The following is a 14,757-nucleotide window of genomic DNA, read 5'->3' as shown; positions in this document are numbered from 1 at the left end:
TTTTTTGTTTTGAAGTTAATAGCTAAGTATGACATAGTAACTCACAGCAGTATTCACTCTCACATCTTCAGATGGAGTATGTACATCAGATTCAGCATCAACTTCATCCACAACCATGATTATTTCACCATCTTGAGAGCGAATTTGGTCCAAAACAACAATATCATCATTTTTATCACTCTGCTTGTTTGCTGCCTGTCTCTTTTCCTCTTTCCTATATGGGTCAGCTTTTGCATGAAATGCTTCAAGTCCTTGTATTTGTTTAGAAAGACCGTGGAGAGCTCTTGCAGCAGATGCTTCATCTAACCACACAACATTACCTACAGAAAATTCAGAGTTCAGTGTTGGAAACTTTCAGATTCAATAGTCAGTAGAGAGAGAGAGAGAGACAGAGAGAGTCTAGAAACAAGTAGATACTGAAGCTTGACAGATCATAGTGATTATATTTAGGTTGGTGCTGTTCCACATAAAGATTTAATACACTGTTTTTTATTTATATACGTATGACTTATAAATGAGTGTCAAACACAAAAATTATGTCATTGAGTAAGAAAGACAAATTCTTAATCTACTGTTTGGTGTTGAAACTAGACATCAACAGTTCTGGTGATACTATTTCTAAACCATTTCTTTCATTTTTCCATCTTTTATGTTTGGAATTCCATTGATAGCAAGGTCATTCAAGATGGAGCATTACTGACACTACAGGTATACTGGAACTGGAACTGTTAATGTCTATTAAGAAAATCAGACTCTTCTTCACTCTGAGTAATATAAGGATTATAAACTAGACAATTCTGTTGCTTCAGATGTAATGGCCTTTCCTCCACTGAGAAACTTACGTTATTTTCCATTCAGCATTTTAATATGTCTGTTTTGCACTCACCTGACAATCAAATAAATGAAATATATTATGGAAAATCCGAGATGGAATATCAATATTATGAGAAGGAAAGTTGCTATTTACCATATAGTGGAGATGCTGAGTAGCAGATAGGCACAACAAAAAGACTCTCACAATTATAGCTTTGGGCAATTAAGGCCTTCATCAACAATTGACACACATACGCCCCCCCCCCCCCCACACACACACACAAAACATGGTGCTACTGCTCGCAGTGTAGTTTCAAGTTGCCTGAGACTGCAGTCTCGTGTGTGTGTGTGTGTGTGTGTGTGTGTGTGTGTGTGTGTGTGTCTTGTTGACAAAGGCCTTAATGGCCGAAAGCTGTAATTGTGCGAGTCTTCTTGTTGTGCCTTTCTGCGACTCAGCATCCCCTCTATATGGTGAATTGCAGCTCCCCTTCTCATAATACTGAAACATATTACAGTTATCTTTGATGAACCATTATGACACGACACAAGTGAATCTTCATTCCATGACCTTTCATTTCTATGCCAGCAAGATCAACAAAAACCTGGATAGACAACTTTGACACATGACTGATTTTACACAGAATGAGAACTTTAAGCTCTGCAACGACTTAGTGGGTATTATCTAGCTTTCCTTTTCATTAACTGCTTCTCACATAGCTGCCAAGACGCTTGTTTTAACAGTTTGTTGACAAGGTTTTAACATCATCTGAACCTTCTATGAATCTCAAATCTCTCTCTGTTCTTGTAGTAATTTTCCAAAATCATCACTTACCTGATTGTTCACACTGTTTGGGAGAAGAAATCCCCATTACATTTAAAAACGTATTTCTCATTAACTAAAGAAGAATGAAGAAACTTTACCAAATAAATCAGTTGTGTATGACAAGATTGCTGTTATTTAAATCTTCTCTCAGGAAGTGACATGGCAAAAATGAATTCTGCTAGCAACACACACTAAATGAAATAATGTCTGTCTGTGCTTTCCTGTAACCCTTTTTTTCTTTTCTTTCCTTTTTTTTCTAAACATACTCCTACAGGTTCATAGCTCCTTTTAAAAGAAAGACATATATGAACTTGAGAGCTGGAATACATTTATTTTACACACAGAGTAGAACTGCAGCGGTTTTAAAAATCCAACAGGATTGTTTGTGCTAAATAATTACCAGAAATGACTATTTCCCGAGAGAGAGCCCAATGCATAGAGTGGTAAGCAGAAACAAAATTACCCACTGCTGTCCAAAGAAATTTCCCAAGTGAATTTCAAAGGGAGCCACCAGGTGTTACAACTACTAAAGCTCGGTATGACGATCTCCTATCTACTGGGCGCATATACACACACACAGGTTCTGGCAGAATAGCACTCTTCTGATGAAATGGCAGAGGGGACTGTTAAAATGCCACTCTCTCCTCCTGATTTGAGTGAGTGTTTTCCACCTACATATTCCACCACTCAGAATGTCAAGCCACTAATTAAATTTTTGTTCTTGAAGAATTAGAAAAAGGATAAATTTACATCTTACATGTATGTTAATTGTAGCTGTAATTATTATTTTGTGTGTACTGTACAATGACTGAGCAAAGTGTGGCAACAGCAGAACCACCCAACAGAGCTAACATGGACCACAGAAGCTGTTGGGCATTATTTCTCTTGCAATTTTAAAGTCAACATACTTACAAGAAACCAGCAATAACATTCAAATAATAAGTCAAGCACTTACACTATAGTCAGATGTGTATCAATTTAAAATAAGAAATCACAATTTTTTTAAAAAAAGATATAATGATATCATTCCTTTCGTGCCACTTTCTATTCATTGAAGTCCCTGAAGCAGAGATATTGTTTTTGAATAATAAATACAGGAAAGAATTGTACTAAGCATATCTCACAATAAAGATCACACTGAATACCAAATTTCAATAAGAAGACTCTACACCAAGCATATCTCATAAAAAAAAGGAATAAAATTATCGGCTATGACTACCATAATCCCACAGAGCGTGTCAGATACTGTTACATTATAACTGTAGATGGCCAAAATTATCATCAGATCATGCGACATATTTGACATACATTATCATGAGTACTTTACGTAATTAGAAATAAGAACAGAGAAATAAGGTACCTGATAAGATAAGAGAGACCTTCCAAAGAAACCCATCACAGCCATTTACTGAGCATCACAAAAGCTTAAACATCCATCAATGGTACTTACAAGGTACTGCACAAACGGCTTTGCTTGCATGCTAGTACTGAAGTGAAGTGACTTGCTGCTTCAACATGAATTAGCTACTGAGAAGGATTGGATCAGGTAAATTCCAGCTATCTAGGAAATGTTATTTTGAAACTTGAAACTTCTGTCATTTTCTCTGACAAAGCAGTCTTCCACACATGTACGAAGGTTAATCAAGTACAACATTTGCACCTGCAGTTCAGAAAAACCTGACAGTTTTTCCAGAACATATCAGAGACAGCAAAAAGGTGAATGAGTGGTGTGCACTGATGAAAGACAGCATAGTCAGACCAGTTTTTTTCATAAAGAAAACCATAACATAAAGCGACAAAATAATTCACAGGTGAACTACCTGAATGTCAGTATCCAACAGGCCCAATATTTCTGCGACCGATCACATTACCATCATCAGGTACACTGATGAACTGATTGCCTAAGAGTTGCCCAGGGCTTCTACTTTATCTTCCCCCTCCCTCTGACATGGTGCTGCAAACTGCACAGTCCGCACCCAGGAAAAAGCATGCAGCCAGTATTTCTTCCCCTCCTCCTCCTGCCAACACATTGCTACATTAGCAGTCACATCCAGGGATTCAAAGTCTATTTGTCGTAAGATATCTATTTTCTCTTCTGAATCACACGAAATGTGAGTTCCCAGACTTTACTAAGGATGTGGCCACTGTCACAATTGATCATCAATTCCCTTGCTCAAATCTCAATAGATTCTACACTGAAGCATCAAAGAAACTGATATAGGCATGTGTATTCAAATACAGAGATAATGTAAACAGGAAGAATACGGCACTGCAGTCGGCAACACCTACATAAGACAAGAAGTGTCTGGTGCAAATGTTAGATCGGTTACTGCTACTACAATGGCAAGTTATAAGATTTAAGTGAGTCTGAACATGGTGTTATAGTCAGTGCACGAGCGATGGTACATGGCATCTACGAGGTAGTGACAAAGTGGGGATTTTCCCATACGACCATTTCACAAGTGTACAGTGAATATCAGGAACCTGGTAAAACATCAAATCTCCGACATCGCTGCAGCCAGAAAAAGATCCTGCAAGAACGGGACCAAAGTGACTGAAGAGAATCATTCAATATGACAGAAGTGCAACTCTTCGGCAAATTGCTGCAGATTTCAATGGTGGGTCATCAACAAGTGTCAGCATGCGAGCCATTGAACGTAAAATCATCAACATGGGCGTTCAGAGCCAAAGGCCTGCTCATGTACCCTTGATGACTGTGCAACACAAAGCTTTATGCCTTGCCTGAGTCTGCCAACAACAACTATGGAATGTTGATGACTGGAAACGTGTTGCCTGGTCAGATGAGTCTCATTTCAAATTGTATCGAGTGGATGGATGTATACAGGTATGGAGATAACCTCATGAATAAATGGACCCTGCATGTCAACAGAGAATTGTTCAAGCTGGTGGAGACTCTGTAATGGTGTGGGGCATGCGCAGTTGGAGTGATATGGAACCACGGATACATCTAGATAGAACTCTGATAAGTGACACGTTCGTAACCATCCTGTCTGATCAACTGCATTCATTCATGTCCATTGTGCATTCCAATGGACTTGGACAATTGTAGCAGGACAATGCGACACCCCATACATCCAGAATTGCTAGAGAGTAGCTCCAGGAACACTCTTTTGAGTTTAAACACTTCCATTGACCACTAAGCTCCTCAGACATGAACATTGTTGAACATATCTGGGACACTTTGTAACGTGCTGTTCAGAAGAGATCTCCACCCTCTTTTACTCTTAACGGATTTATGGCAGCCCTGCTGGACTCATGGTGTCAATTCCCTCCAGCACTACTTCAGACATTAGTTGGGTCCATGCCCTATCATGTGGCATTTCTGCATGCTCGGGGCGGCCTACACAATATTAGGCATTTGTACCAGTTTCCTTGGCTCTTCAGTGTATAATGACACAGACTCAGATCAGAGGGGAAAGGGGGGAGGGAATATATGCCCTACACCATCCCCCAAGTGATCAATTCATTAGCACACCTGATGATGGCAATATGGTTGGTTGACAAAATATTGTGCCATTTGGTTGATGACATCGGGCCCTTCGAGTGTGAACTATTCCATCACGAATTACAATGGGAGAAGTTGAAGAGTCACACCAGCAAGAAAAATTTGTCTGCACATACTTGAGCTATTTGCTGTCCCTCAGCATCTTCAGCAAAATGCAACCTTCCAGCAGGTAGTGGTCCACCGCACTGGAGTTTATATGCTCATGACTTCCTGGACCAAACACTTCCACAGTGATGGATAGGATGTGACAGACCACCCAAGAAGGCACCTCAATTTGTGGACATAACACCCCCGGATTTCCTCCTGTGAGTATATGTGAAAGACATTGTGTTTGTTTCATCTGTAAATAACCTTGGAGGTCTCCAGAGAAGATTTGTGGATATAGTAGGCTCCATAACCCCAGACATGCTTGCGCGCACACCGGTTCAGACAGAACATTGTTTCAACACTTTGTGTGTTATGGAAGGAGTCTATGTAGAAGTGTTTTTTGTACAAAACTTTTTGAGTTACTTTACATGATGCCACAAACTGCAAGTATCTACAGCTCAGTTATTATTGCATTTAGAAATCTGAGAGGTATGTAAGTCAAATCACTGGTGGTGGTGGTGGTGGTGGTGGTGGTGCTGAATGGACTGTAAACATAGGATCTTATGTCGAGGCTATAAGGGCTTCTTAGAGTAAGGGCGTATTGTGACGCAACACAAATTAACTGGTTTTTCACATCTGTCATAGCAATCTCCCAATCTTTCTTTAATTCACTAATATCAAAATCCATCAAGTTGTTCTATTTCACAATTCTTTGCTACAATTCACAGTGTTGTGAAGCTCCTCAAAGCTCCTTTTTTCTACTCTTACAGAGCAGAAAAAAGAAGTTTGGGCTGTAACTGGTGCCAAGTTAACACATCATGTTCTGCCTCAGTGTCAATTCTCCTCACTGATGCCCAACTCACTTTAAAGGTGAGGAACTTTTTGTGTAAGGATGGTTAAGCTAAGTTCCTCACAGACTGTTTCTGTATGAGGGTGGTTATGCCAAGTTCTTCACACTTTGAAAAGCACAGTGTTCCATTACCATACCTGAATATGGTTTCCGCAACAATTACAGCTTATAGTATTTCTAAACTAACACTGTTGGGCAGACTTCAATTTGAGAAACATGGTTGAGCAAATCTGAGCTCATTCACTGCTGACTTGGTTCACCGAGGTGCTCAACATTTAGCACTGTGGAGATGACAACCTGAATAGTATGGAAACTGTGAACATTGCCCTCATTGTACAAGAAGCAGTCATCTCCATAAATTTGACCATTATTCTCTAAACATTATAACAGTATGTTGCTTACATTTGGGCTTACTGTCCTCAGGCCATGACTTGTTTACAGTGCAAATGCCACATCAGGCATGGAAGTTAAATGTTACACACACCAGCATTTCAACTACTGCAAAAAGTCCTCAACATTATGTTGATTCAAAGACAAAAACTGACTACAGGAAAAAAATCACATACCAAAAACGTTCACTTACATGTTAATATCCTTCCTGTTCAAAATGATCCAGTGGTGATACAAAGAAATTTCTAATATACAATACCAAATGCTTTCTAAATGTCATAGAATATTCTCTGTGGAAGGTCTTAAACTGTGAATACTTGAGGCTGTATCTTTCAGCATATTTTTTGGATTAACCATGAATTTTATTTAGGCATGCAGTATCAGGTCCACCTTAACATAATAAATCAGGACCTTGGTGCACACCCAAAATTTTAAACACTGAAACTAATACTGCTACTGACATGTCTGCTAATCAGTGATTTGTGTTACACAGACACATTAAAATTACTTCACATACAAAAAAGATGAGGAATGACAATAGTGTCCTAACAGTCCCACGTATTTCAATCAGCAGGTACATTAAACCTTTAAGGTCCAAATTCTCAGAACTTTAGAATGTTGTGTTTGGTTGGTTGGTTTAAAAGAGGGGGGGGGGGGGGGCAACCAAACTGCTAGGTTATTGGTCCCTCATTCTGATTAAAATAATTCCAAAAGGGGGGGGGGGGAGAGTAAAATAATCGAGACATACAAATCACAGCTGGAAGAAAGGAGAAAACCACAAGAATGACAGAAGGGCAACAAACACTAAAATGGACAAAATTGGACAAGAAAATCACAGAGACACGCAAGAAACATGTAGAAGAGATCAAAACAAGAGAGCAGATTACCATGGCTGGCTGACCATGAGAATAAAAAGGAGAAGCCAGCCACTCTGCAACACATTAAAACCTCCACCCTAAAAGCACTAGGGTGGAGGACACAGAGGGTCAAAGGACATGCGCTAAAATTTAGATCAAATGATGAAACCCACCATCTCGAATAAAATGTAAAACTAAATCTGCTGTTGAGGCATTGTCACCCAACACCGAAGGTAGGATGCAGGAAGTTAAAAGTCCGTCGCAGAACGGCTAAAAGTGTGCAGTCCAGCAAGAGGTGGACGACCATAATTTATGAGCCAAAGGAACACCGAGGTGCATTCTCGTGAAAGAGGAGGTATCCATGTGTTAAGAACGTATGGCCAATGCATAGCCGGCAGAGGACAGCTGATTCCCTGTGAGAGGACTTTGTGCACTACTTCCACATATTCGTAGTTTCCTTAATGACATGCAGTTTGTTGGAGCCTCTTAAAGGCTATTAGGTGCTCTAGGGAAGGGTGCCACTTTTGTAGCTCTAGAGCTTGTCGGCGCTCTTTAATTGCCTCAGTGACTTATGGAGACCACTAAGGGACTGTTTTTCGCTGGGGGCACCCGAAAGAATGTGGGACCGCGTTTTCCGCTGCTGAAACTATCGTTGTAGTGACCTGTTTAATGACAACATCAATGGCACCATTTGAGGGACATTCAAAGGTGACAGCAGAGGTAAAGGCTTCCCACTCTGCCTTGTTTGAAGCCCATCTGGGTAGGTATCCATGGGCATGATGCCAGAAGAGTTACAGGAAGATGGGGAACTGGTCACTACCCCACAGGTCGTCATGTGGTCTCCAGTGGACAGATGGGAGTAGGCCAGGACTGCAAACTGAGACATCAATGGCTGAATATGTGTCATGCGCCACACTGAAATGTGTGGGGGCACCTGTATTTAAGAGGCAGAGGTTGAGGTCGAGTTGGGACAGTAAATTTTCAACCTCCCTACCTCGGCCTGTAAGCATAGCGCCACCCCAGAAGGGGTTATGCATGTTAACATCTCCCAAAAATAGGAAAGGTTTAGGGAGTTGATCAATCAGTGCAGTCAATATGTTCAGGTGTACTGCACCATTTGGAGGGAGATATACATTGCAGACAATTATTTCCTGTGTCGTCCTTATCCTCAAAGCCACAGCTTCAAAAGGAGTTTGAAGGGGCACAGCCATTGCTGGTGAATTAAATAAAAATTTAGTTTCTACAGGAAATCATATAACTTTCTTGGCAAATGCCTTTCCAAGATTGATGTCTGAAATACTCCTCTGTGATACAGATAAGAGTGAGAATGAGTCAATAATTAAACCACTCAAGACTAAGGACTCTCATGGTTATGATGGAGTGTCTAGCAGAATATTAAAGTACTGTGCTGCACATGTTAGCTCTGTATTTAGCCATATTTGTAATTTTTCCTTTAGGAATGGTCAGTTTCCTGAGCGATTAAAGTACTCAGTAGTAAAGCCACTTTATAAAAAGGGAGAAAGCGATAATGTAGATAATTTTAGACCTACTTCTATGCCATCAGTGTTTGCTATCAAATGTACAGTTCAGCTTTAGAAGTCGCTTAACAACTGAAAATGCTATATTCTATTTTCTCTGTGAGGTACTGGATGGGTTAAACAAAAGGTTTTGAACGCTTGGCATATTTTTTGATTTAACTAAGGCATTTGATTGTGTTGATCACAAAATATTGCTCCAGAAGTTGGACCATTACAGAATATGGGGAGTAACTCACAATTGGTTCACCTCTTACTTTAGCAACAGGCAGCAAAAGGTCATTATTCACAATGTTGATAACGGCTGTGATGTGGGGTCTGAGTGGGGTACTGTACTGTCAAGTGTGTGGGGGGGGGGGGGGGGGAGCAGGGCAGGGGTCAGTGTTGGGGCCACTGCTGGTCCTTATTTATATAAATGATATGCCCTCTAGTATTACGGGTAACTCTAAAATATTTCTGTTAGCTGATTACACTAACTTCGTAGTAAAGGATTTTGTGTGCAACATTGGCTCGGTTTCAAATAGTGCAGTACATGACCTCTGTTCATGGCTTGTAGAAAATAAACTAACACTAAATCACAGTAAGACTCAGTTTTTACAGTTTATAACACACAATTCAACAAAACCTGACATCTTAATTTCACAGAACAGGCACATGATTAGTGAAACTGAACAGTTCAAATTTCTAGGTGTTCAGATAGATAGTAAGCTGTCACGGAAAGCCCACATTCAGGATCTTGTTCAAAGATTTAAAACTGTCATTTTTATTATTCTAACGGTATCTGAAGTGAGTGATTGTTCGACACGAAAATTGGTCTACTTTGCTTATTTTCATTCGCTATTGTCATATGGTATTATATTTTGGGGTAACTCTTCCCATTCTAAAAGGATATTTTTGGCTCAGAAATGGATGGTTCGGGCAATAAGTGGTGTGAGTTCACGAACCCCTTGTCGACCTCTGTTCAAGAGTCTGGGTATTCTGACATTGGCCTCTCAATACTTATATTCCTTATTGTCGTTTCTTGTTACCAATATTAGTTTATTGCCAAGAATAAGAAGCTTTCACTCTGTTAATACTCGGCAGAAATCAAACCTGCATTTGGATCGGACTTTCTTAACTCTTGTGCAAAAAGGTGTGCGGTATACTGCTGCATCCATTTTCAATAAGCTGCCACTTGAATTCAAAAATCTTAGCAGTAATCCACATGCTTTCAAATCAAAACTGAAGAGTTTCCTCATGGGTCACTCCTTCTATTCTGTCAAGGAGTTTCTTGAAAAATTAAGCTGATTTTTTTGTATTGCTGATAACGTTTACTTAAACTTATGGACTGACTTTTTTAAGGTTCATGAATGTTTATTTTTATCTGTTATTACGTTTATGTTGCAATTTCATGTACTGACACGTTCCATGACCTTGGAGATTTGCTCCTCAATTTGGTCCTACGAAACTTGATGTGTAAAATAAATAAATAAATAAATAAATTTACTACATACTGAGTGCAAGATAGACACAAACTCCACCCGACACACTATTATAGTTGCTACGGTTCCTGTAATATCGCTTACAGCCGGGAAGGGCAGGGGTCCGCATTGCCGGGAACCAGGTTTCCTGGAGGGCAATGCAGAAAGCAGGTGTAAAGCTTAACAGTTGCTGTAGCTCAGCCAGGTGGTGGAAAAACCATCGCAATTCCGCTAGAGGATTAGGTCATCATGAGACTAGGAAGGCATGAAACACTCAATGAGGCAGTCTACGCCTCAGGGTCCCTGCTGTCACAAGATGAGTACCTGTGCAATTGACATACATTGTGACTGAGAGCCCAGCGAGATCTACGTCCTCAGCGGACGCCAGAGACTCCACCTCATTCTCAGACACAGAGTTTGTAGGCAGTGGTGGTGTGAGTGCCGCCGCAGTGCCTTGGCTCTTGGGGGTATTTTCCGTTTCAGGTTTCTCTCGCTGCTCCTTAGGTTTTTCCGGTAGGGAGGACTTCACTGATTCAGTCGCAGGGAGTGAGGAGGACTGTGAAGCCCTACGACCAGCTAACTGTGGTTGCTCAGCCATTGCAGGAACCTGGGAACAAAGTGACCCAAGGGATCTGGTGATCCCTTCCTGATGAGAGGAGCCGAAGAAGACTTACGCTTCTCCGGCTGAGAAGTGCGGACTGACGACCACGATGGTTGGGGGGGGGGGGGGGTTGTTGTTGCTCCTGAAGTAACTACTGCAACTTACATCCTTCAGAATCTGCTTAGTGTATTCATCTCTTGGTCTCCCTCTACGATTTTACCCTCCACGTTGCCCTCCAATACTACATTATTGATCCCTTGATGCCTCATAACGTGTCCTACCAACCAATCCCTTCTTCTAGTCAAGTTGTGCCACAAATCCCTCAATTCTATTCAGTACCTCCTCATTAGCTTTGTGATCTACCCATCTAATCTTCAGCATTCTTCTGTAGCACCACATTTCGAAAGCTTCTATTCTCTTCTTGGCTAAACTATTTATCGTCCATGTTTCACTTCCATACATAGCTACACTCCATACAAATACTTTCAGGAAAGACTTCCTGACACTTAAATCTATACTCACTGTTAGTAAATTTTTCTTTTTCATAAATGCTGTCCTTGCCATTGCCAGTCTACATTTTATATCATCTCTACTTCCACCACCATCAGTTTTTTGCTCCCTAAATAGCAAAACTCATCTACTACTTCAGTGTCTCATTTCCTAATCTAATTCGACTACATTCCATTATCCTCATTTTGCTTTTGTTGATGTCCATCTCATACCTCCTTCCAAGACTGTTGATTCCATTCAACTGCTCTTCCAGGTCCTTTGCTGTCTTTGACAGAATTACAATGTCATCAGAAAACCGCAAAGTTTTTATTTCTTGTCCATGGATTTTAATACCTACTCGAAATTTTTCTTTTGTTTCCTTTACTGCTTGCTCAATATACAGATTCAATAACATTGGGGAGAGGCTACAACCCTGTCTCACTCCCTTCCCAACCACTGCTTTCCTTTCATGCCCCTCGACTCTTGTAACTACCATCTGCTTTCTGTACAAATTGTAAATAGCCTTTCGCTCCCTGTATTTGACCCCTGCCACCTTCAGAATTTGAAAGACAGCATTCCAGTCAACACTGTCAAAAGCCTTCTCTAATCCTACAAATGCTAGAAACATAGGTTTGCCTTTCCTCAATCTATCTTCCAAGATAAGTCGTAGGTTCAGTATTGTCTCACGTGTTCCAACACTTGTACGGAATCCAAACTTATCTTCCCGAGGTCAGCTTCTACCAGTTTTTCCATTCATCTGTAAACAATTCGTGTTAGTATTTTGCAGCCGTGACTTATTAAACTGATAGTTTGGTAATTCTCACACCTGTCAATGCCTGCTTTCTTTGGGATTGGAATTATTCTATTCTTCTTGAAATCTGAGAGTATTTCACCTATATTATGCATCCTGCTCACCATATGGTAAGAGTTTTGTCAGGGCTGGCTCTCCCAAGGCACCATTGTTGTCTAGCAGTTTGAAGCAATAGTCATCACAGCTTCATTGAAAAATTATGAGATTTAGCAAGAAAGAAAAAACATCCTTCTGATTCTTTATGTTGAAAAGTATGACAATAGTCATTAAGTGAAACAGAAATAAAGATTGTGAAATGAGTAGTTTTTGATGAAAAAATTTCTGAAATTTGGTAAAAAAGTCCTTTAGAAACTACATTCATTGCAGATTTGTAGCTATTTCTATGCACAATTACAGCACTTTAATAATTTTATGTTATAGTTCATTCTTTTATCTTTCCAATGACACCAATTTAAATAACATTAGTTCACAAATAAAAAAAGCTGTAGTGGTAACAAACTTATAAGCCATCTTGTCTCTCACTGCCAATTGGTGAAAATGACCCCATATTCCAAAATTTATCTCCTTAACATAGTTTTGGGCAGATTTTCTGGAAAAAATTATTTTAACCCTCTTTCATTATGTACAATCTTACATCAAATTTTCACTAACATCTGTGTATAAGGGCAAAGGCCACAGGGTGATTTTGTGTGAAAGGACCTTCTTTCTCTGCTGAAATAACTTTATCTATCATATAATGTGATAATTTAATAATCTTGTTGGGTGACATCTTTGTTTATCTTGTTTATTATGATTGGTATGTTGCTGCATAGTGTTTTTCTATATCTTTTGATAATTTTATTTCACATAATTAATCTTATAAAAAACCATTTATCAGGGTAAATATTCACAACTCAATTGTTATGTCACAAGCTTACACTCATTCTGACAAAACATAGTATATGACTCATAAGCCAGTCAACCTGAAAGACCTTTAGAGATTAGAAGTTGCTTTCATGCTTCTTAATGGCAGAAAAGGTACTGCTTACGTGGAAGTGGCCTTAATTCACTAATAAGTATCTTTACAAGTGCTTTTCTGTTTGACTATTTCATTGAGGCCACTGCTTCAAAGTCAAATTAAGTTCCTTTTCTTTTTCATCTGTGCTTGTCTTCAACTGACAAGTTTTATATTTATGTGTATTATCTACTTACATGTTGATTTCATAACTGTGTATTTTTCTTGACATTATATTCCTTTACAAGTTAAATTTATGTTAAATACACAATGCATACACCCAGTTATAGGCATGCCATGATGTTAACGACTGATTGATCTAAAGATCAATTGCTACTTGTAATCTTTCTCGGACAACTTGAGTGTTTTGGTTGGGGTTTGTTTTTGGTTTCTTTTCTTGGATTTTTCATATATACATGGAATCTACGATCAAAAATTCATGAGTTCTGTGTTTGTGAGGCCACAGTCACTGCTCTTCAATCAACATAAAATAAATACCGTACAGCCTATGTGAGGTGTGGCAATGTATAGCTGAACCTGTCTGATCACAACAATCAGATATTATGATGTTGGTAAAGGGAATGCAATGCAGTAGTAAGAGTTGTCTTTCAGAACTGCCACGATTGGTTTTCGCAGAAGCATTAGCAGAAAGTGATTAAGAGCCGTCCCTCATTTAGTGCCACAATGAGTGTTCGGTTACGTGCATAAAGAATACTCAGCATTACTGTGAGGGTAAAGAATATCGTTCAGGATTGAATCATTTCTGAATTCAAGGTGTTAAAATCTTGTGACATGATTTCATTACTCTGATTCCATAATTGCTGTTCATTAAGGAAATAATCCCCCCCATTAACCATGGACCTTGCCGTTGGTGGGGAGGCTTGCATGCCTCAGCGATACAGATGGCTGCACCGTACGTGCAACCACAACGGAGGGTATCTGTTAAGATGCCAGACAATCGTGTGATTCCTGAAGAGGGGCAGCAGCCTTTTCAGCAGTTGCAGGGGCAAAAGTCTGGATGATTGACTAATCTGGCCTTGTAACACTAACCAAAACGGCCTTGCTGTGCTGGTACTGCAAACAGCTGAAAGCAAGGGGAAACTATAGCCGTAATTTTTCCCAAGGGCATGCAGCTTTACTGTATGGTTAAATGATGATGGCATCCTCTTGGGTAAAATATTCCGGAGGTAAAATAGTACCCCATTGGGATCTCCGGGCGGGGACTACTCAAGAGGACATCATTATCGGGAAAAATAAAACGTGATCTACGGAACGGAGTGTGGAATGTCAGATCCCTTAATCAGGCAGGTAGGTTAGAAAATTTAAAAAGGGAAATGGATAGGTTAAAGCTAGATATAGTGGGAATTAGTGAAGTTTGGTGGCAGGAGGAACAAGACTTTTGGTCAGGTGATTACAGGATTACAAATACAAAATCAAATAGGGGTAATGCAGGAGTAGGTTTAATAATGAATAAAAAATAGGAGTGCAGGTAAGCTACTACAAACAGCATAGTGAGCGCAT

General features: G+C 39.8%; 1 protein-coding gene across 2 annotated transcripts in view; it reads right to left on the bottom strand.

Annotated features, from left to right (window-relative positions):
- The window catches only part of LOC124714093 (nuclear cap-binding protein subunit 3-like), a 98,617-nt gene that overhangs the window by 53,193 nt on the left and 30,667 nt on the right, over positions 1 to 14,757 (bottom strand). For both annotated transcript variants that reach the window (XM_047242993.1, XM_047242994.1), the window contains exon 4: positions 46 to 320. In XM_047242993.1, coding sequence (XP_047098949.1) covers positions 46 to 320 — 275 coding nt within the window. The remainder of the gene's footprint in view (positions 1 to 45; positions 321 to 14,757) is intronic.

The sequence above is a fragment of the Schistocerca piceifrons genome, chromosome 1, assembly GCF_021461385.2.
Source record: "Schistocerca piceifrons isolate TAMUIC-IGC-003096 chromosome 1, iqSchPice1.1, whole genome shotgun sequence".
NCBI classification, from domain to species: Eukaryota; Metazoa; Arthropoda; class Insecta; order Orthoptera; family Acrididae; genus Schistocerca; species Schistocerca piceifrons.
The sequence above is the reverse complement of the archived record's forward strand: the minus strand, read 5'-3'. Positions and strand labels throughout refer to the sequence as shown.